Source organism: Pongo abelii, chromosome 5, assembly GCF_028885655.2.
Source record: "Pongo abelii isolate AG06213 chromosome 5, NHGRI_mPonAbe1-v2.0_pri, whole genome shotgun sequence".
Lineage (NCBI taxonomy): Eukaryota > Metazoa > Chordata > Mammalia > Primates > Hominidae > Pongo > Pongo abelii.
In genome coordinates, this window is record NC_071990.2 from 57,074,685 (window position 1) to 57,099,729 (window position 25,045).

Sequence of the window (25,045 nt, forward strand, 5' to 3'; positions counted from 1 at the left end):
TAATAAATGGAGATGAATTATAGATGCTTCCTGACTTATAATGACTTGACTCAGGGTTTTTTGACTTTACCATGGTATGAAAGCCATAGGGATTCAGTAGAAACCATACTTCAGTCACCTATTTAATAAACTACCTGAGATATTCAACATTTTATTATAGAAACAGGTTTGTGTTAGATGATCTTGTCCTATTGTAAGCTAATGTTAGGTGTATTCAATGCATTTTTGATTTACCGTATTTTCAACTTACAGAGGTTTATGGGGATAAAAACCCATCGTAAGTTGAGGAGCATCTGTATAGTCTTTCTACATAACTCAATCATAAGCTTTTATAGAGCAGGGACATTGTCTTTGTAGGCCTCTCATTATCATCTCACACCTAGTAGATGTTTATAAATATTCAATAGGAAGAGTAGAAAGAATGAGATAACTGCTACTGAATATACAATAGCAGGAATGAGAACAAAGAAAGGTCAACTTAATGGGAAGCTTACAAACTCACAAAATATAATGGAAACATTAATACAGTGATTCTCAATCCTTGTAGCAAATTAAAATTACCCTAGATAGTAAAATGCTATGCAAATGTACACTTTTCTAAAATAATCTCAAGGTTATAATTACCTAAGAAGTTTTTACTGCCTTTAAAAGCTACATACTTTAAAGTGTTTTAATATGACTAAATTATTTAATTTGTCATGGGTAATAGGCAACTACATCCGGAAATTTCTAAGTAATAGACAACATAATTACAATCACATTATTTCTACAGTTATCCATAAGTTTTTTTTCATATTATTCTAAACAGAATGCCAGTGTTATAGATTCATGGTATTGACAGAGATTTTCTTCACAAAGCAGATATACAAAAAATGTTATGGTTGAATACAAGTCACTGTTGCCAAATAGAGACTCTAAAAAGGTAGATATTCTTATTTATAGGACTCTCTAAATTTAATATGTAATATACTTTCATAAGACTATACGATACAACATCCACGTTCAAGTTCAAATAAAGCATTCTGTTTTGAGAAGGAAGCTCTCATTTCGCCATCAGAGGGGAAGGAAGGAAGGTGCTGTTCACTGTCACTGTGCTCCCGGTATTGAATGTGGCAGCTCACAGGCAAAGGGTGCCAGCAGAGCAAGCCATTCATTAGCCCTCATCTGGCCAGGGAACAGATGCTCAATATGTTTCCTCCCATCCCTCTAATCATGACCTCCTAAGGTTAGACCCACTGATGGAAGCAGCCAACCTGTGTGAAGATGATGGCCAGGATTTCCTCCTGATGATGACAAATTGTATATCACCCCAATTTTTCCAGCCTCTTAAAATTATGTTTCAAGCGATAATTTATATGTACATGCCTAAAATTGTAAAACCCTTTGCAAGAATCACTCTCCTTTTACCCACATCCTCATCCTGATGGCTGGTGGGGTCACTTTATAAATAGAATTACATAAAAATCCAAATTCAAAAGAGCTGGGGAGGGTGGGAGGGAATGCTCTTTGAACGTCATGTGGAAGATATAAAATATGATAGGCATAGAAAAGGTAGAAAATATTTAAAAAACAATGTTTCTACATGCTTTTCTAGTCTATATAAACATGTCTTTGGGTACCTTTGAGGTTGGGCGGAATTTTATATGTGCACAAACACAATAAAATATTAATTTACAATTTAGGTACAGGCAACCAATTTTTCTCACTCTGTTGTTTAAAAGAATCTATATCACAAAATATCTATTACTTTTTACTACAGAATTACCTTCAAGGTGCTATTTTGTCTGTCAAAGAAAGTACAGGAAAAGACAGCTATCATGAAAAACTGAAATGCCAATGTTCAAAACCACTACAAATCCTTTATATGTTTTAGATTGTAGAGGACTTCCATTTTTATTTTGTATGTTTTTCTTTTTAACAATTAACCTGGGAATCATTAGTGAAATGGTCACTGAAAAGATATTGCAACATGACCAACATGAAGAGCAATAGCCTTTAAATTTAATATAGGTTCACACTGGACCTACATTTTTTCTTTAGTGATGAATAAACACGTGATGAAGTAAGGATTTTTAAAGTGATCTTGAACTATATAATGAGACAATATGCTCTTCTTAATTATAGACCCACCTTATGTTGTGCAAGTTGTGCTTTTATTTTGTCTGGATCATTCGCGATTTCCAGTTCAGAATCCAAAGACTTTTCTGACTCTTCTAGCCACTCCATAAGTTTACTCCAAGCTTCATGGAACTAGAAAGAAATTCACACCTTGGTCTGAAAATTTTTCAAGCATATTATATTTGAGATCTAGTACAGTTTTAAGACAGAGATTAATAGTAATGAAAATGCTGAAAATTATTATTTCAAAATTTCCACTGAAGAAGAAAAAAGTAATGCTTTCATCAGCAAATTACAAAAAAAGTCTTGATAATGCTTAGCATTTGCAGCTGTGCCCCCCTGTCACTTTGTTTTAATTCATTCAACATATCAGCTCTAAAAGAGCCTAGAAAAAAGTTAGGAAGCTCCAGAAAGAACTTCTTCCTTATACTTTCTTCTTGTTCAATAATTAACATAAACTCTCAGAAAATGTTTTGTATTTTTGTTGTTGCTGTTGTTTACTGCTGTCTGTTGACAGATCTGGGTTTACTTCTAGGGAATTTAATCCCTATGTTAAGAAAGAGGAACAAAAATGGGGAGGGTAAGTATAAAGCTTGTAAATTGATTTTTTAAAGTAGCAAAAACAAAAAAGAGGTCATTGCATTCCTATTTAATGCAAAGATAGTTCAACATCTTTAATGCTGCTATCGATATCCTCAAATCAATGCCTATGCCTCACATATTGGTTTTATATGACTGAGCAGCCACAGTATTTGGGTTCTAACAAAATGTTATTCTCTTTGGCATCTATAACCTTGCAAACATTCTGGTACTATATATATTTGATTTTGAGCACAGTTTCTTTTCTGTTTGTCATAAAGAACCAGCAGGTACTATTTTCTGATACAATTGTGAAATTGGTTATAAATTATTTGTCACAATAAGCTTAAGTGAACAGATACCTAACAAAAAATTTAGTAATCAAAATTAAATCTATTGTACACCAAAGCACATGAATAATGAAATAACAACAAGATATTTAACAATAAGAGCAGATTAAGGACACAGACTCACAAAACTGTAAGGGCTCTCTGGAGATCATCTCATTACAAACCTTCATATCCCTCTCACAACTTTAATCAATTTAAACATGGAAAAATGGAAACTAGAATAGACACATGAATTGTGAAACTCAGAGAAGTATGATCAATATCTGAGCCAAAAACTGAGATATTAGAATAAGAAGAAATAAATAGTAGAAACAGTTAGTCAAGGTGTTAGGTAGTTTGACTCCAAATAATACAGGCTATAACAGTTGGATGGTAAGGTCAATGATACAAATGCACAAGTTCTGAGGCTGGTTCTGCTTTCAAAACTATTTTTAAGCCACATAAATAGAGGAAATGCTATACATTTGCACTAAAAACAGTAGCAAATATTTATAAAGTTAATTAGACAAAATGAGAAAATAAAATTGATTAAATCGAGAAAGGAGGAAAAAGATGAGCAACTGGCTACTGATATCCAAGAAACATTTATAAACTGATGTTCATAACTTAAGAAATGCCAGCACTACACATGCTATTGCACCACATAATGTGGAGAGAAAACTGTCAGGCTGAGAATTAATACTGTCTTAAAGAAACATTAGAGATCGAGTCTATCCCAGTGATTCATTTGTAACACTGAACATTTCACACCTCCCATTCAAAATGGGGTCTATGGTGTGTAATGCTATAACAATGCAATTTGTCATTTCTAAAGCCTTTAAACATTTGTACTGTTAGCATTAAACATTGAAACATTTGACTCCCGTGACATCTTTTTGCATCACCCAATTGAGCCTAACTCCTCAAAACAATGGGGTACAACACTAAGGCTAGAAAATTGCAGCTGACTGAGGCAAAAAGTAATTGTAAAATCCTCCTACAATATTACACTAAATTTCTAGTAAAAATTAAATATTTTAAAATATATATATTTGTCAAGCAAGGTAGGTACACCTCTGTCTTCCATGGAGTACAAAGACACACAGAGATGCATAACTTTACCTCTTTGTGTTTAGTCTAGAATGGAATGTTAATAACAGGTAAAGGGAGTAAGGAGAGGAGAGTTCTCTGTGAAATTCGTGAAATTCTCCAGATTAAAATTTTAAAGTGGCCCCAAAAGATTCAAAAAAATTAATTTGAAAGTGAGATGGAGCTCTATTATCTGCTCAAAATATTAGAGAAGAAATGAAGCTCTGTCAACAAGTGTTCAAAGAGGCGGGGAGCGCCGACCAACTCAGACAGAGAATATGCCCCTTCAGAAAGCTGTTGGGAGGGCTACATGTCTGGCTCTCAGCACTGATAGCTTGTGAAGAAAGTCTGGCTTAGGAACTAAACAAAAGGTAGCAATACAATGAAGTATGATGTCTCACTCTGATTATGAGAATGGAGGTCAAAAGGACAAAGAAAAAGAAAACAAACCCAATAAAAAAAAATTCTGAGCTTCTTTCTGGGCCGCAATGATAATAGCCTGTCTATGAAGTCAAACTATAATCAGTCTTCTTAAGATTAGTCCCCAGGGGCTGAAATTGCTGCCAGGTCAAAAAGTGATGTCAGCATCCAAACTGAGGCCACAGCCCTTTTAGGAAAGAACCACCACGGCACCATGCCATGATTGTTATGCCTAATACAGCCTGTGATAAAAGTACATCCATAACATACATTTCAACAGCTAGAAGTGGTTTATTGACAACTTCAGAGAATGTTTCTAAAGGGTTATTACCTGCTTGGCTCTCTTCCTTGCATCATCCAAAGATCTTCCTCTCTCTACCAACCGTTGAACTACTTTTTCCCATCGACTTTGTACACTGATAAGTAGATTCTTGATTAGAACAACATCTTGTTTCTGACTAAAATATTTTAGGTGGGTTCCAGTTTTGTCCAGCTCTATTATCTGCTCACGATGAGAATTTACTTCGTTGGCAAAAACCTTTCCCAGAAAAAAAGGACATAAGTAGAAACAGATGAAAATCAGATCAATCTTAAAAATGCTTCTGGTGTCATAAACCTGAAATTGTTTTAAAGGACAAACGAAAGCTTTCAAAATACCAAATGCATGCTTTTGACTGTAAAAAAGCCTGCTGTTAGCCGTGTGCAGTGGCTCACGCCTGTGATCAGCACTTTCGGAGGCTGAGGTTGGCGGATCACTTGAGGTCAGGAGTTCAAGTCTCGCCTGGCAAACATGGTGAAACCCCATCTCTACTAAAAACACAAAAATTCGCCAGGCATGCTGGTGGGTGCCTATAATCCCAGCTACCTGTGGGGAGGCTGAGGCACAAGAATCACTTGAACCAGGAGGCAGAGGTTGAAGTGAGCCAAGATCACACCACCACAGTCCTGGATGACAGAGGAGTGAGACTCAGTCTCAAAAAAAAAAAAAAAAAAAAAGCCTGGTGTCTGAAAGGAGAATCCTATCTATTTGACTCACTACATACCTTGTGTTCGTCAATTTGAAATAAGACTGTGTCCAAGATAAGACTTGGCCGAGAAGCTACATTTAGGGTCTGTTCAGCCTGAGTAAGCCAGTTGATGAAGTCTTGGAGAGAATTGTGGAACTCCATTGCCAAGTTGAGAGCCTCTTCCAGTTTAGTCTGCAAGGACAGATTGTTTAGTATGTGATGTTTAAGGGCCTTGGTTATTTTGTTTGTTTCAGTTTAAATATTCTCTGGCAGATTCCTTTCCTATCCCCACTTTATTTATGCATATCTATTAATATATTAACTAAATATCTTATAATGTAATGGGCCTCACTAAAATACTGGCAAACCAAAACCCTTTAAGCCTAGTAAGCAGCATCTCACTGTAACTAAAAAAAAATTAATATACACTAACGCATGTTTTTTGGAAATTAACCAAAGAACACAATTACTAAATATAATCTGTAAAAAAGAAAAGTTGACATTCATACAATTAATTTGGGGACTCAAAATATTATGAAATACATACTTTATGCTCCATCAGTGATGGCATATAATCTTGTATTTCTAGCCTATTGTTTTTTTCATGCAATATTGAGATTTCTTAGATTGTCATTTTTGTGGTTTTAAAAAAGTAACAAAAACATATTCATAATTTAATATACATTTTAATCCATTCTCATGAATTTTTAAATGTAAGTACTTAAAAGAATATACACAATCATCTCACTGTCTTGCTTTCCCTCTCTCCCTCCCCCATATATATACAGTCTTTTGTTTAATTAGATTAAAATAGAATTAATTATTTAATGACCCAGAATTTGAGTAGTTCTTAACATTTAAAAATTAAGTAACATTTGATCTATATATTTATCTATTTTTGAATATATCCCACCCCTTTAAATCTGTTCTCATGTTAAAATAGAATATTATTTTCAACTACCCCATGAAATCTCCAAATATATACAAAAAATGTTTAAACATAAATCATCGAAAGTTCTACTCCTGATAGCTCTACTCAGAAATAAGGCAAAGTCCAAGACATGAAACAACTAAAACACTGATTCTATTATATTAATCAAAGCACATACTTTCCTTTCATTGAGTTTGGTTTCCACCGATTCCCATTTTTCTTTCAAGTTATTTATGTCTTGGTCAATATTTGTCTCTGCAGATTTTGGGCATCTTGCAAGCATCTGCTGGCCTTTCTGCATCAGACTCTTATATGTTTCTTCTTTAGCTTCAAAGGCAGCACAGACTTCCTAAATTGAGATACCCTCAAGTTATTTCACTTTAAGAAAGTAAAATTTAAGAGTTCTATTTTTCTAGGTCATCAGTCCCAAGCTCCTCATCATATATTCATCTCTGTTTGCTCTCTCAGAGCAACCCTGACGCATTTATACTTTTCACTACATTGAAACAACAATTAAACCTACAGTCATACCCTGTCTACTGGGAAATCTAAAAAATGGTGTTATCATTATCAGCCCATTCTGGCATGCTAAGATTTGAAGCAATAGTTTAAATGCTGTCAAGAAAGCTTTCACTGTACAGTAACTAATTAGTTCTGTGAGTTTGGGCAAGTAATTTCATCTCTCTGAGCCTCAATTCCTTCCTCTATAAAATGAGAGGCTCTCGTAGATCCCTCCTTGTACTATGATACAATGAATGTAGTATTTCATTGGTACGATTTAATTCTGCACTCAGAAAACATGCAATGGATAGAAAGTAAATAACCAGCACAGTAATATATTTAAGTTGATTATTCAGACTCTGGAATTATAAGAATCAAACTTGTGGTACTATGAATATTATTCTCATTTAGAACATTTCTAAAGCTTCTACCTAGAATGTTGTATGTATCTTCTATACAGGACATAAAATATTGCTTAAACAAATTCAGACTTTAAGACCAACAAAACAACAGTTACTTCCCATTTAAAAAATTAAGACTAGTTCTGTTTTATTTATTCAACTATAATGTGGGTTAAATCATAGTTCTCACTGAAAGATTATATATTTTATGTCTCACATTTTCAACTTTATACATTTTAAAACTTGCGATGTAACTCAAATAATATAAAATTCACTATTATAAGTATACAATTCAGTGTTTTTAAAGTTATATTCACAAAGTTTTGTAATCACCACTAACTCCAGAACATTTTCATCACCTCAAAAATTTAATTCTTAAGCTTTAAAAAAAGCCCTATCTATATTTACAATATCATCTACTAAAAGCTTTAAATCCTAAAGCAAAACTTTCAGATATAGCTAAAAACTCAGGAAACTAATACTGTATGTTTTGTACTTTTCTTCATTTCTAGCATAACAAAATCAAAAGAACTTTATTGAAATGATATTACAAATATCAACAACTCTTTAGAATGCTTTAAATCACAAATCTAAACTTATTTAAACAGATTTCTATAATTTATTATACAGGGTTACAAAAGATTCATTTTAAATAGACTGGATTAAGAAAATGTGGCACATATACACCACGGAATACTATGCAGCCATAAAAAATGATGAGTTCATGTCCTTTGTAGGGACATGGATGAAATTGGAAATCATCATTCTCAGTAAACTATCACAAGAACAAAAAACCAAACACCGCATGTTCTCACTCATAGATGGGAATTGAACAATGAGAACACATGGACACAGGAAGGGGAACATCACACTCTGGGGACTGTTGTGGGGTGGGGGGAGGGGGGACGGGGGAGGGATAGCATTACGAGATATACCCAATGCTAAATGGCAAGTTAATGGGTGCAGCACACCAGCATGGCACATGTATACATATGTAACTAACCTGCACATTGTGCACATGTACCCTAGAACTTAAAGTATAATAATAATAATAAAAATAAATTAAAAAAATAAAAATAAATAAATAAATAAATACCCCGCCCAAACTCAGTTTGCTGAAATGGAATATTTTCTAAAAGTAAAGTATTCTAAAGGTAAGTTATTTGCTTTCAAGTTCTTATATTCTCCTAAATTAACATTTTAAAAATATTTATATTATTAGAAAATAATCTCAAGCATCTATCTGTTGATGAGTTCATTAAACTTATAATTAATGGACACTGTCAAAGCTGTGCAAGTACTTTCCAGGAAAGTAAGGAGCTATCTGGAAGTCTCTCAGGTTTTTTTTTTAAAAGGAAGATAAGCACTTACAAGTTTAGTCTATTACTTTTCCAGTGAAACAAATAGGTCTCCTGTGGCACCAAAAACCAATAACGACAACAACAAAAACCACACACATAACTTTCTAAAACAATAAATATACCATAAAGATTTCTAGAAAATTCTACACCGAATTAGTGGGACTTACTTAAACTACTGATGGTGATTGTGAAATAAATATGATGCTACCTACTGTCATAATGTTTTATTTCTTTACAACATCTACATGGTGGTTACGTCCTCTTCAAATCACCAAATTCAAAATTATTTCCAAATAAGAGTTTTATTAAGATCTTACAACAACATTATATCTCTATTAAAGAGTGTAGATATTGATGCACACTGATCTATTTCTTTTGCCAAATTTCTAAGTACTTCTACTTTTATCTCCCAAGATAATAATCATCAGTATTTGAATATTTTAAAAAATTTCTGATGTAAATTCACAAATGTAAAAAATTAGGGGACTCTTTCAAAATCTGAAACACTGTTTCCTCTCAGAACTTCTAGTGCTGAATTATAATGGAATATGAGTTTAAAATGTCAATGAATCCAAAGTAGCCTAAATTTAATTTGTCAGTCCCCATTTCTATGACAGAAAGCTCACATTTCAAGTCTCATCATTTTTTCCTCATCTTTCTTAGGAGCCAACTGTGTCACATGATCTAAGTAGGAAGAGCCCACAGGTACAACACTCCAGACTGGACAGTTAAACAGAAGCCTCCTCTTTGTGTCTGTACTTGGTGTAAGTATGAAGTTGAAGATAAAGCTCTATAACCATTAAAACAAACAAGGAAGTTTTTTTTTTTTTTTTAACAGAACAAGAGTATATTTTCTAACCTTCCATGAAACCAAATGAGACAATCATGCTTATAACAATAATTTTAAGTCATTCTGATTATTTTGGAGGTTTTTCTTTACACTTCAAGGCACAATAATTTAATAATTTACACTGTGTTATATTACTACCCATACAAGCTTATTTTGTCGGGGAAGGTTTGTGTCTAAAAAGTGTCTAGAATTCTAAAACATACTGACACACTAACCTTTGAAATAAAGAATGGGTTCTGACTTTAAAATTTTAATCAATAAATGGTATGTTTCTAGCATGTATACACAGTGATTTCTGCCATAAACTATATCCTTTAAAGCCTTCTCCCATGATTTATGTATCGCCAGGGCCCATATAAAATGGTCAGTTTGTTATTCTGAGGCTAAAGCTGTAGGAAATACTTTGCTTACCATATGGACATTAAGCTGCTCCTTGGCTGTTTCCGGTAAACCTCCCAACGGTTTAGATGCCAACAGATGACGCTCCGTGTCAGTCAGCCACTGCTGCAAATCCTCAATTTCGCCATGGAACCCTTTGGCCTGAAGTAACAGGGAGTTTTAAGTTGGGGCCATAAACACTGTCAGTTTCAAGCAGGAAATAAGCTTCAAACAATCCTAGACTGCTAAGCCTCTCTATGCATTCTTAAGAATAGCCAGGTACCATTAGATTTGCCTTTCTTCATCAGGAGAGCTCTAGTAGATAAGAGTATTATGCTAAGCACTAGAAAGCTGTGTTCTCTTCTGCTGTTCTGTTCTTTATTTCACTTATTTTTACTTCTCTCCTTAAGGTATAAAAATTAAACAGGAGTCTGTGAACTAATAAAAGAATTCCATGCTATTTTGGTCTTGAATGCTATAGAAACTTTCAGAATTTATTCTCTTACTCACCTGGCGCAAGGCACCATCCAGCTGCTGCTTCCTTTGTTCTGTTTTTTCCAAAACATTTTGCCAGCGTTGATTTAAAACCTCTAGCTTGTTCTGAAGGTTGCTTGCTTCTTCTCCTGCACTTGATTCAATTAGATCATTTCCTGCTTTATTAACGGCTTCCACTGTGGACTGATGGGCTAATACATCATTTTGGAGCACCTGAAAATATTAAGATAACACCATGTTTGCTAGTTTGTAACATGTTAATATCATCTTTAACGCAATTGTTTTCCTTTCTGGTTATGAAACATCCTGAAACAAAAACGTTATATGTGTAGAATTTTAATTTTTTTTTTAAACAGATGGGGGTCTTACTCTGTCGCCCAGGCTGCAGTACAGTGGTTCTATTAGAGCTCACTGCAACCTCAACACCTGGGCTCAAGCAATCGTCCCATCTCAGCCTCTCAAGTAGCTGGGACTACAGGCACACACTGCCATGGTTGGCTAATTTTGTTTTATTTTTTATACAGATGTGGTCTCACTATGTTGCCCAGGCTGGCTAATATTAAGTTTTTAAATGATGAACTTCCTTTCCCCTAAATTTGCAACCTTCCTGGATATACCTTTATTCTATCAATGTCCCCCGAAATGACTGTGTGAGAACAGTTTGCTAGTTATTGCCACTGGAATGACCTTGCACTTGATGACACTAAATAGCTAGAGATTATAATTAAAAGGTTCTAAAATTTCTCACTTGGTTCAAGCTAATTTTAGTTTAATTCTCATGTCAAGTAACCAAAATATATATTTTACTCCTATATATTCATTTTCAAATATAAAATTATCATGTCTAAGGTATACAGTACCATATTTTACAATCAGCATTCTGAAAGAGAAAAAAAATTCCAGAATATTCCCTTATCTTCTCTCATACAGGAGGTCCTGGAATTGACTGCTAAGTTGAAATATTGGAAGGCCCTAAAACTAACACTCTATATCAGAGATACTTAAACCCAGCATTCCAAAATTCAGTTGTTCTTCAAGTAGAAAACATATATAATGAAATGCTAACTACAGAACCCAGCAAATAATGCCTTCCTTTTATACAGTGGAAATATATGAATAGATTAATAACGCTTAAATGCACTAAAATGGGGTAAGTGCAGAAAGCAACCCTAAGGTTTAAAAAAATCAATTTCTTTTACTGAATGAGTATAGCCTTAGTAATATTAATAGTTTCCTTTCAACGAGGCTATGCTTACATTTTTGGAAAGCAGAAGAAACCTCCCTCTAATGTTGGTAAAAGTTGATCCTACTCTGTACTCATTGACTCAGGGTTGGTAATAGTAAAGAAAAAGAACATCATCTCCCATCCTAGGTAACACATCACACATCTGGAAAGAAATTCAGACCAGGGAGGATTTTCAGTGAAGATCAGTAACCCTCTGATATCACTGTTTCTCTGACTGTTTTCACTCATATTCTGAGGCATCTGGTTAGGGAGTGTTTTTCAAAGGCAACAAAACCAACTGAGTAAGAAGTTATCTTTATAGAAAGCATTCACTTTGGTATGTTAAGAGTAGGATCACTCTCAAAATCAAAAAGTTAAATGTTTTCATGGCCAAAACATAAAAGAGAATTCTATAAAATTCATTCTTCTGAATGGTCTGAGTCCTGCTACAAAGTCAGAGCTTAGCAGTAGGAGACGAAAGCAGGAAAGGAACGGAAACATTCGTCCCTTCCTCCAGCAATTCTGCTGGGAATTTTATGTCCTCTAATTTTGATCTTTGAGGAATGGAAAGAAAAGAGAAAAGAGAAAAGGAGCCATTTCAAAGTACTTAAAATTAGACAAACAGAAGTAAGAGGTCTTTACCTATCCCCCACCAAAATAACTGGATCAGGTTGCCTCATTTTTCCACCTCTACCATATTATACAAAGTTCCTATCCTGATGTATGTTACCTTTAAGACAATCGATAGGTTTATAAAAATGTAAATGCAGCTATAAACTCACACCATGACACTAAACATATTTTGTTGCTAGGCAGCTGGTCTCACCAGTCATTAGGGCTCTAAGCAAATGTACAATGTAGACATTAAATAATGAAACAAGCTTCTCTGTCAACATTAAGTATGCAAAATAAATCCAAATTGTTTAATCAAATGTGGCTGGGCAATGACTATCAATGTAGATAGACAAGGTAAGAGAAAAATAAAATTTTAAACTAGGAAACAATTACTGTGGGGAAGTATGAAAGAAGAAGAAAAAAAGCAAGAATAGTCAAAAACTGTACAGCATAAAGTGCTAAAAACCTACCTTTTTAAAAAATGTGAGTCAATATGTAAAATAATCAAACATTTCCTATTTGATAATTAAGAAAAATTTATTTTAGTTTAGGATTTAGGACTCTGAAGATATCACTATTAATGTGAATGTCAAAGTCTATGAAAGATTGTTGAATGCCAGGATAAACTCTACCGTGCATAATCTTTTATCCATTAAGTCCAGTGACTGAAAGGATAAGGAATGATCTATTAAGAAGTGTCACAAAGGTGACAACAATATAAGATTGCTTTGCATATATCTCTTAAGACAAAATTTTTTCAACTTACTAGCTTTAAATCAAGTGCAGGACATATAACAACTTTTTAAAACGTAATAAATACTTTAAAAAATTCAGAAAGGAGTAAGATACAAAAATCCAGTCAAAGACAAGAGTGACATGGAGACAAAGGGATAAGCCCCAACATAAGAAGAGACGTACAGACAGATAAAAATATGTCAGAAAAGACAAACAAGCTGCAAATGAAAGAGACATGGAAATATGGATGACCAGAGTGAAAATATACACAAAACCTGCAGTAGGACATTTTCTGCCTATGACTTTTTAGGCTATCCCTAACAACTTTAAAAAATAGGTGACATTATCACAATGACAGGTATAATTAAGGATTTAAATCTTTAGTGTTTGCCATGCAGCTCTAATAAACTTTAGTACAAATTGCTCATCCTTGTTTCATTTGATAATAATTGCCTGGAATGAGAAAAATATTTTGACCATAATCTTTTAAGAAAAATATTTTGACTATAATGTTTTAAGTAGTTAACCTTTAGTTATAAATGTCAAATATGAACTTGTGTCAAAATCATAAACTTGAAACATGCATAAAGAAGAAATATATCCGAGAAATCTGATGACATTAGAAATGGACAGAGAAGAAACATAACATGCATTAACAGCTACGTACATGATGCTTGGCAAGTTCAATTTCAATGGCTTTAGGGTCTCCTCCAACAGGTTTCTGCTCACTTAGCAAGCCCTCGGTGTGTGTCAGCCATGTCAGGAGCTCATCCAGGGCATGTTGGAACTGACCCAACGCTAATAGAGCACCCTCCAGTTTATGCTACAGAAAAAGTGGAAAGAAAATCCATTTATAAATTTGATATTATGAATGACATGTCTATAAAACAAGGGCAAAAAATAATTGTTTCATGTTGCATAAGTCCATAAACGTATCCAATGAAGCCTAATCATCATATCCTTCTATGTTTTAAGTTTGACGCTCCTCGTGGTTAAAACAGAATATATGAGAAGCAGAAATAATTCTAATTTTATCTTTAATAATTATTTTACATTAATATCTGAAATTGAAAATTTATAATTTCTTAAGAAAAGTCTTGGTATTTACCTGTCTGTTGATGATTCTCTCCTCCAGGCTATCCCATATCAATTTCAGTTCCATTAATGGGTCCTGAACAGTGTGTTTGTCACTCTCTTCTGTTACTTTCTTTAGCAAAAGCTCTGCTTGATGGTTCAGTCTTTCCATTTCTATCTGCTGTTGATAGGCCTCAGACTTAAATTGCTATTTTAAAAGAGATATATAAAGAAAATGTTGTTAAAGATCACTAACTCCAAACAAAGAAATCTATTGATTATATCATTATTCTAATTCACACTACTTACTGAGGGGAGGTGACGCAAAGTAAAAATCTCACATGAGGCTTACCAGTGGAAGAATTACAGGCAAAAAAATAAGGAAAATATTTTCTCTTTATTCAATATTTTTGAATAGATAGATGTTTCTATTTATAATTTTGACATTTCATTTCATTTTATTCTCTACAATAAAAAAAATTTCAAGGCTGAACTTATTCCAATATATGCATTTGAAAAATGAGTTTTAAAATTATAGAAAAGAAAATGAAATATATGTTGACACATATGAAAGCCAAAAAAGTCTTAAGAAACACAAATTAGTATTTCCTGCTCTGAAACATACACACATCTTGTGTCCCCTGATAATTTTATGTTTTCTGTAGCTGTGCTGTGTTCATTAATATTCCTGTGCCTCACCCACTGCTGACACAGGATGTCATTCTCTCTCCTACTTTCTAAGTCACTCACATAGTTAATCATCTTGGCTTTGCCAACCAACAGGTTAGCAAACAGTTGCTTGTAATAGGTAACTGTCCTTTCATAAAATATTTATTTTAATATGTAATAGTACAAAATTCATGGCTAGCAGTCCCTTAACTTTGTTCAAAAATACATGAATAATAATTTGCAAATAATAACAAAGGTATAGAAAGCACTTGGTATGTTCAAGTTACTTTCAACCAACTTACTGGGGAAATAATTTTAACCTTAATGTAAGCTAAAGACATAGGAGTAAAACCAGTTAGTAAGACCAGTAAGACCACTGAGGCCATATGCCCTAAGTGGATGAACTTGGATATAAACTCAGATAACCTGATTTCAGAGTGAGCACTTCTAACCAGGCTGCTATATAAAAATCACTGAGCTATATGCAAGTATCCAAAATAAATTATCCACACCCATAATTGTATATAAAGTATATCATATGTTTGCCACATGAGCAAATTAAAGTTAAAAAAAAACTCAATTTAGTGATAAGGATAAAATTCTCAAAAAGAAAATTTGTTTCTAAATGAAATATTCTATGTCACACTTAGATATGAAAATGCTACAATTTTAAAGCCAGATAATATTTTCACACAAAATCTAGCAAAGTTCATTGCAGACGGTGTGATGTCTCTGCATATGGAGAGTTAAAATTGGGAAGGAAATAGCTGTTCCCATTTTGATAAATGATTATTGGTATAGAGGAATTCAAAGAGGAAACAGTTTAGCCATTTTCACATCTGCAGATCAAGAATTACAAAAGCAAAAATTACAGAGAACAGCTATGGAAAACAACAAACATTTACAAAACAAACCTTTTGGGAAACATTCTTATATCACGGATGTGTTTTTAACCTGTTAAGACTAAATTAATTACTCAGAACATTCTAAAGAAAATAAAAATGTTGAGTTAATGGGTATAAAAAAACAGAAAGAATGAATAAGACCTTGTATTTGCTAGCACACCAAAGTCACTATAGTCAAAAATAATTTTTGTACAATTAAAAATAACTAAAAGAGTATAATTGGATTATTTGCAACACAAAGGATAAATGCTTGAGGTGATGGGTACCTCCATTTTCCCTGATGTAGTTATTATATATTGCATGCCTGTATCAAAATATGTCATGTAACCCATAGATATATACCCCTCTATGTACCCACGAAAATTAAAAATTAAAATTAAAAATATCAGGAAAAGAAAAATGATGCTGTAGTGTACTGAAAACATAGTGTAGTGACAACAATATACTACTGAATAAACAAGTTAAACAAGCTATAAAAATCCTTACAGTATTATCTAAATACATCTCTCTCTCTCTACCTATACACACACACACACACCCCCCCCTCCATGTTCCTAACATGAAGATAACAGAAAGGCTATAAATCAAATCTAAGAAAGGTAATCTCTAGGTACATAACATTTTGGGTGATTTCAAATAATTTGTTTTTCTCCTTTTTATTTGTATTTTCTGATTTTTCTATATGAACAGTTATTAATTTACTATAAAAAGAAAACTATTAATAGTATTTTCTTTCCTTTATTTAAAGAACACTTATATATTGCTTAGCATGTGAAAGCACTATGTACGTTAAACTAGCTTTATAATTAAGCTGTCATACTTACAGTAGGTAAAATAAATTTATGTAAAAAATTATGTGAATCAAGGACTTAAAATTGCAAGGGAGTCTTCGATAAATTAGCCCCCACACATACCTTTAGCTCTTCAATCTGCTGCTTGACAGTTTCGAGATCTGTTCCGATTGGAGACATTGAAGCTAATTTACCACCCGCAATATCTACCCAGTCAAATACCGCCTGAAAGACACATTAGTCCATGTGTTGTTACAACAGTACATTTGAAATTGCTACAGTATTTCAAGTACTACAGAAAAATACAATCATAAATCTAAAAGATATTACAGAATTAGACTATTTTATAAAAAATTAACATGGTTCACCTAAATTAGTAAAAGCAGTAATATACCAAAATGGTTGTCCCAAATATGAAATAGATACATACGAGTTTGCAAAAGAAATTGTTTATTCAATAGATTCTTGAAATATTATGAACTTCTAAAAAAATCATTTGAAAACATTTATAGAATCCAATCACATGAAATTCTTCATTACGTGTGCTTAAAAGGCAGCTTGTATAAATATACTGAAAGAAAAAGATTCAAATCTATTTGTTCATTCAAATAAGCAAGAAACTACTGTATAGAACTTAAGCAAAATATCTGACTCAAACCCTTAAATATTATTTAGATTAGCATTAAGATCCTGCACATATAAATTATTAGCATTAAGACCATTATTCTGAATTATAACAGGTTTCAGACTCTCCTGCTTTTCTTATTTATTTAGGTAATAAAAATAGTCTAAAAAGGCTCAAATCACATTTTTTTAGGTACTGAATACAAAATAAAATCATTTTGCCATTACTCTGTCACCCAAGCTGGAGTGCAGTGGCACAATCAAATAGCTCACTGTAACCTCAAACTCCTGGGCTCAAGCAATCCTCCTACCTCAGCCTTCCAAGTAGCTCAGACTATAGGCACATGTCACCATGGCTGGCTAATAAAAAGAGAAAAAAAAAATTGTAGATGGGGTACTTCAGCTCTTGTTTTGACAGGATCTTGCTATGTTTCCCAGGCTGATCTTGAACTCCTAGCCTCAAGTGATCCTCCCACCTCAGCCTCCCAAAGCACTGGGATATTTTGCACTTTAATGAAGTTTACAAACCATATAGCAGGGCGATAAATCTTGGATTTTTAAGTTATCATTAGCCAACTCTGACTAAGTACTTAAGCAGCAACCTGGGAAATAAAACACATTTTACTTTAAAATCAAATCTTGAAAATTAGCATCCAGAGCTTTGACATCTAGCTACAGCTAGCTGTACTGTAGCTACTTAATAAATCAATCTGCCCTTTGCTAGCACAGGTGATGCTACTAATACATGATCAACAGGACTTATGACGGGCCTTACTTTTCTGGTAGTGATAAAGAGACTATACAAGCCACGGTGGCTTGCGTGTGACCTCCTAAATGGCTGCATGTGGTGGCATTGCCACCTCTAGCCATGGAAGAGATCACAACTCAATGATTTAACAATGACCTAGCCTCACAGGCTGGAGCCCGAATTAGTTACCTGTCATTGATACCTAATAGAGTAAATTATCACTTAGGTTACAAAAGAAAAAAAAAAGAAGAGGGAGGGAGAATATAATAAAGTGTTATTTGCAGTAAAATCTTTCATATATTTCCAAAGTTCAAAAAACTTCTCAACTGGCATAAAGCCTAGCTGTGACATTTATTTTTACAAATATAGAAATGGAATGGCATAATGAAAAAGGAAAAGATGTTCTCATCTGGGCTTTAAGAATAATATTCACTTAGTGTTATGGAAATACTTAAGCTTTTTCCATATGGTAAGAAGGATGAAAGATTAAACTCCTGCCAGCCTGTTAGGAAATGGAGCAAGGTTAAGGGAGGTAGGGAGAGAAATATACCCGAGTTGGCCTCAACTGACAAGATAATTTTTAATATAAAAAAAAACCCTTATAAATGGTTAATGAACTGAATGAAAAACCTTAAGTGAAAAACAACTACTAAAAGAAATTATATACAAGGAAAAGAAGAAAACACTTTTTACACACCAGATTATGACCTAATAGAAATCTATTTTTGTACATGGAGAATACTGGCTTCAAATCAAATTTCTTTACTTCTGACTTTAGTTAAACTTGGTGATATTTTTAGATAGTGTTTACTCCTTTCATCTTATTCCACTCAGAACAGAATTCAGATTTAGTTCCATTTCACTGTCTGGTGCTGAGCCATTTATAAAAAATACTGTGTGGGAACATTTACTTTCACTTAAAAAAAATCAAAATATTTCTTTTCAAAGTAAATTTCACTGAATGTGTATACAGAAATGTGTTTAGATGTGTATATAAATCTACACATATCTGAAAGGTCAGAAATATCTTCTAAAAGACAAAACATGAACTGAGATACATAGGCAACTGCAGGAATAATTTGCCCACAATTGCATATGCACTGGCAGATCTTGAGGTGGTGCCAATACGTAGACATCAATTAGTACGATTCCTCCTTCCAGCTAAGACCAGCACATACACGGTAATCCCCTTACCTGCAGTCCATCCTGGTACTGAACGGCGGCCTGCATTGCCTCCTCAAGTTTGTCAATCCGGTCTTTCCAAGCTTTATTTAGAGAATCCCATGCTGAATTTAACTACAAGATGTATGTTAGAATTCTTTTAGTGCCATATTTTAAACTTTCAACTACTGTTAACAAAATATTTTAGTTAACTAAAAACTTTTTAAAAGCCATTCTGATAAGTAAGCCAGTTGTACCTCATCTATACTCTTCTTGACAATGGGTTTATCAGGCTCCCCACATGCCGCAATGAGTTCAGAACCCAGGTTAATAACTATATCCAGCTCCTCCTGTAGTCCATCTATTTCTTCCCTTATGGCCTAGAATAAGAAAATGACAGCCTTAGAATTTTAAGCAAAACCACATCAAAACTTTAAAAAGTACACAACAGTATCAATGGTAGTTATTTCTAGAAGGTGGCATTCTAATTGTTTTTCTTTCTTTCTGTTTTCTAAATTTCTGCAATAAATTTTTTCAACAAGAAATATTTTAAAAGAAAAACAGCACCCTTTTAGTAACAAATGTCAAATGTTTATTATAAAGATAAGAAATACCTTAACAAATACCAAAACAAATTTTTAAAAATATCAACAATACTGTAAGGCTTAGAAAGACATTTTGGCTTCCAAACCAATATACATTTAACATAGACAAGTAAAATATGAATCCAAAAACTATACAAATTAATGTATTTGTTAGTAGATTTAGAATAATCTAGCTTTGGATTTACATTTTATGTCATTACCCTAGGCAGGACCAGGTAGGACCTGTAAGGTACAAAAATACCACAACAGAAAGGCAGTATCCTACTTTTGCTTTCATCTTCTTGGTTAAATATATTCATTCATTCAACAAACACTGAATAACCATAAACCAAGCCCTAAACCAGGCACTGGGGATACAAATAAAAATAGATATGGCTATTCCCCTCAAGGGGCCCACACTACAGCAGGAAAGACAGAGGCATAAGCAACAGTAAATCATACTATGTGCAGAGTCCTTTGCATGAACAAAATATTATGGGAACACAGATGCACTAACTCTGCTAAGTATACAAGAAAAGGTTTTACATGGGGGTAATGATCCAACTGAACCCTGAGTGGACTTTGCCAGTAGAGTGGCAGGAAGGACATTCTAGAGTGAGGAAATAAGATGCGCAAAGGCACTGACGCTAGAAAGAGCAAAACAGTTTGTTTTGGGAAATGCCCTTTCTAATCAGTAGCAGGGAGGGAGCTTGGTAAAGGAGCAAGAGAAAAACATAACTTTGGAAACACAGGCATGAGCTAGGCTGGGATGCAAAAAGCTGCATGCCCTGCTCTAGGGAGTTTGGGCTTTATCCAGATGGCAGGGGATGCCTCTGAGGGGGTTTAGGCAGCAACATAGTAAGAGCAGATCTAGAGAGAAGACTGGCAGCAAGGTCAGAGGCCTAGCAAGGAAAAGACAGTCTGTACTTTGGATTACTCTGGAAGCCAAAAAGAAAGAGAGAGATAATGAGGCCCTGAAATAAGGCAAAAACAGTGAGGATAAAGAGAAATTTTTTGTTGTTGTTGTTTTGTGTTTTTGTTTGTCTTCTGAGACAGGGGCTCACTCTGTCGCCCAGGTTAGAGTATAGTGGCACGATCTTGGCTCACTGCAACCTCCACCTCCCAGGTTCAAGTGATTCTCATGCTTCACCCTCCAAGTAGCTGGTACTACAGGTGTGTACCAAGCTTAACTAATTTTTGTACTTTTAGTAGAGACAGGGTTTCGTCATGTTGGCCAAGCTGGTCTCGAACTCCTGGCCTCAAGTGATCTGCCCACCTCGGCCTCCCAAAGTTCTGGGAATACAGGCATGAGCCACCATGCAGGCCTGAGAAATTGTTTTAAACATACAATCTCAAAGTGAAATTTGTGGGTATACTCTATCTCCTACTGTATCACTGCACATTCCATTTTCAGAACCAAATATAAATGTTAACAGAATAACTCCTAATATTTACCCAAGGAATCTGGATTTCATTATGCCACAACTTATTTTTCTAACTTTCAATGAGATTTTCTGCTTACCTCTGCGGCTTCTTGCTGTTGTTTTACTACTGAGGGATCAATTCCAGGATCTTCCAGGTCCCGGATGAAATCTTGAGTATCTTTAATGGTAACTACCAATGACATGTGATCACACCAGAACTTTTCTGCTAGCTCCATCACATCCAGTAGTTTGGCTTCCCTCTCTTCCACCAGTGTGTGTATGTTCTCCCAAATGAAAACCATTTGATCAAGCTTATCCTGAACAGCTATGAAGCAAAACAATATCCACAAGGCGACTGGTTAGCCCCACGTAACCAACAAAGCAGAATGTTATAGTTCACACAGAAAGTAGTGATCCAATTTGCTAAGTATCTAAAACTGGACCAAGTTTTGAATGACCCCAGTCCAGTGGATATCAGTGGGTCCAAGAGTCTATGCCAAATAACACAATATCTCTGGGTCTCCTATTCTTGCCAAACCAAGGTTCTTCCTGACAAAAGTGAGCTCAGAGTAGAACCAAGTTTATCAAGTTTCAAGTTCATTAAGGCTATCCTTAATCCCAAAGACAGTGAAATAATCACCTAAGTACACTTTTATGCTCCCCAAATCAAGAGTAAAATTGTCTGTTCAGTCCCAGGAATGTAACAATGTATGGTATGTACTTTGGGCTTGCTTCTAGAGTACTCTCATTGTGAATTTCCACTATGCACATGCTCTCCCTTTTGACCCTCAGCTCATATCTCAAAGATGGCTGGCTGTGGTAGTGGTTCCCATTTTTGTGGCTCTGTGATGCAGGATCCATGCTAGGTAAGGTACAGAGTCAGTAATGAGGAAAAAACCCCAGATATGGCCTTATTAGCAATATGCTTCAACCTACTGATTTAAAAGGCCTGAATACACAAGGTCTTTGAACATATGGTCTTTATACATGGTCTATGTATAATGGCACGCTTTGTATTCAACCGATTAATTTCACAAACACAGGAAGACATTAACAAGGGATTTGCATACACAGCCCTTCAACCCTAAACACTTCACATTTGTAATACCTTTTTTAAGATGCAGCATTTTGTTATCCAATTGGACGGTGAGTAAACAGCATAAACATTTAGAATGCTTTAAAGTTTGTTTCCCTATTCCAAAAGTATTACCTTTGGCAGATATGTCTTTATCAGTCCCCCCAGATCTAGCGATCATTTCCTCTCCCCTCTGTTTAAGAGTTTCATACAACGGCTGTAGCTTTTCCATGTCTACTGACACATTCTTATTTTCACTAATCTGTTCTTTGATCTTCTCGACTTCTGCAGAGATAGAGGGTGGCTGCCTCAGACGTTCCACGATGCGTTCCAGGCTCTCAAGGATCTGATCTATCTTGTCATGGAACTAGGGGCAAAACAAAGAGATCTTTTATGGAAAAAAGATCTGTAATACCAAGTGTGAAATTTAAATGAAAAAACATTTTTTATAATTTAATGTCAGAATTAAGAATAAATCTTAGCCTCTTTATCAACAGACCCATTCAAAAGTTACATCCACCTGGTGTGTGAAGACTTGCCTAAAATCATGATGTATATGCACCTCTGTGTCACACTACCTATGTAAAATAGACTTAGTTTCTTATGAATATTTGAGTGTATCCATTAAGAAATGGTATATATTAATATGTAATTGGACCAGGACGACATGGCAGCAGCATCTCCTTACCTGCTGCTTCATCCTGTTATCATAATTCAAATTAATTTTAAAAATCAAGTTCAATAAGCTGAGTATTTGTCTATTACAACGGATTGTTTACTTCATTTTTAATGAACTATTTTGGCATCCTGTAAAGTTATATTATTTAATGTGAAATTCATGGAAAGTTTTGATTAGATTCCAGGGAATCCTTAAGTTATGCACTTCCTGAACTGAAAAATGTTAAAAAAAATTTTTAACAAAAAAACCTCCCCAATGTTGTAACTTCTGATATAACAGAAGTTACAGGTTTCAGAAGTTTTTATTTACTTCATGGTTAAACACATAATCAGACACATGAGAGAATTTAAAATTTTTATTTGTAAAGGTTCCGTAGACAATTAAGCAAAGCTATAAAAACTTGTTCATTCACATCTATGAATGAACTTTGTTCTATACTATCTCAAAGTTAAAGGAATAATCACACAGGACTGTTACATTGGCCCACTCTAATGTGCCATATCTAATAATAAAAACCAAATCTTGAAAATGGAAAATCTTTGGGTATTTCAAAATTCAACTTCTTGAAAAAAGATATTTTCAGAAAAGAAAAAACCATCAATATCCAACTTTATATTCTTTTTCTTTTCATTTAGCCTATCATTCTTTCTTCTCATTGCCTTCTTGAGAGTATTTTATTAATAATTATAACACTTTCCTTTATCTCTCCCAATGGCAAATATTACATTCTACTCAGGATGGACACTGAATTAAATATTTGGACAATGATGACAACTGCATGTTTCTTAAGTCATTGAAAATTATTTGTATTATATCTATAAGCAGGCAGAGAAAGATAAGGAGACAAAGGCTGGATGCAAGCAAATATCACCTCTGAGGGACACAGACATCAATACTCAAGAGTTAATGTGGTGAAATAATTTTAGTTAAAATTTAATCAGGAAATCCAGGAAAATGTCTTTCTGTGCTCTGCTATCTGCAAGAAGCCAATTCTATATCTAGTGTAAACAATTACCTGAGTTGATTGAGAAATGGCTTCATCCAGTGCCACAGCTCGCTTTTTGACATCTTCTTTAATTTGACTGTAAAGGGTGTCGGCTGCCACATACTTCTCTTGGATAGAAAAGCCTTCCCCAGGGCTCAATTCCAGTAACTGTGGCCCAGTTTTGTTCATCTTATCTATATGAGGCTTGTGTTCAGCTATCAACTCACGCAGTTGCTATAACAAACCAAACAGCTTTTCAGGATCTCAAGGTCACACCTCCATATTACAGCTGTCTACACCTGCAATGCATCCAGCTGGCAAGAAACTCCAAACAAACCCCTCCCCATCACAAGGCATTTAACACATGATGGCTCATACAGCTCTTTGCCAGGAAGAGAAGGCCCTGACACAAAGATTAAACAACAGTCTGGTCACACCAAAGCCCCTTTAGGGTACAAAGATGCTGGTTCAGTGAAATAATGAATCCCAATTTATTATGCATCTCATACCAAGAGCAGCACATTTTGACAAGAGCATTAGCCAAGGGTCATATTATATAAAAGTATTCTGAACTCACTATGTCCCCAACCTACAGACACCAAGTCATATCTCATCGTGTTCCTTTCTGCACACTCATGATATATACAAAAATAGAAGAAAGAAAAAGAGAGAGAGAGAGAGAGACAAGACGGGGGGAAGGAAGGAGGAGGGAAGGAAGAGAAAAGAATAGAAAGAAGCTCAATATAAGTTAGACGCAATGCTGAGACAAAATCTCAAGATAAGGAATGTTAGGGTGATGTAAGCCCACAAGGCATTGCATTTATATATGCGGACTGATATAAAATGAATGAACATGTATTACATTTTATATTTATGTATGAATCTATTCTCTATATATATGATATACAGACATACATATGAATGAATCTATATTCATTATTTTAAAATATTAAAGGCTTCAAGGGCAATCTATCAATACACAGCTATATACTGAGCATTGTTTGTAAGGTATATTTAAGGAAAAACACATGTCATATGAATGTGCATAATTCTGTTAGCTAATCAAGAAATACAATGATATTTATACTAGTGTGTGGGTGTAGAATTCAAGTGGATCCCCATTCCCTTTAATAGAGAAGATGTGTTGGAAGCCTGAATAAAGCTAGAATACATACACCTCATGGATCCCATGGATTTCAATGAGCAGTTTTTCATGGGTCAAAACCAAAGCCACCCCCAGGGGGAAGATCTGCCTTTGCCTGCAGGTTTTTCTGAGGCTGGCCTCTGTGCAG

At 34.4% G+C, this 25,045-nt stretch overlaps 1 protein-coding gene across 20 annotated transcripts in view; it reads right to left on the reverse strand.

Moving 5' to 3' along the window:
* Window positions 1-25,045, reverse strand: part of DST (dystonin) — a 482,223-nt gene that overhangs the window by 28,952 nt on the left and 428,226 nt on the right. For all 20 annotated transcript variants that reach the window (NM_001133823.2, XM_054556951.2, XM_054556941.2 and 17 more), the window contains 14 exon segments: window positions 2,131-2,250; window positions 4,867-5,073; window positions 5,579-5,734; window positions 6,652-6,822; window positions 9,998-10,126; window positions 10,475-10,672; window positions 13,702-13,857; window positions 14,143-14,316; window positions 16,597-16,698; window positions 19,040-19,141; window positions 19,264-19,386; window positions 21,113-21,339; window positions 22,225-22,456; window positions 23,784-23,987. In NM_001133823.2, the coding sequence (NP_001127295.2) occupies window positions 2,131-2,250; window positions 4,867-5,073; window positions 5,579-5,734; window positions 6,652-6,822; window positions 9,998-10,126; window positions 10,475-10,672; window positions 13,702-13,857; window positions 14,143-14,316; window positions 16,597-16,698; window positions 19,040-19,141; window positions 19,264-19,386; window positions 21,113-21,339; window positions 22,225-22,456; window positions 23,784-23,987 (2,301 nt within the window).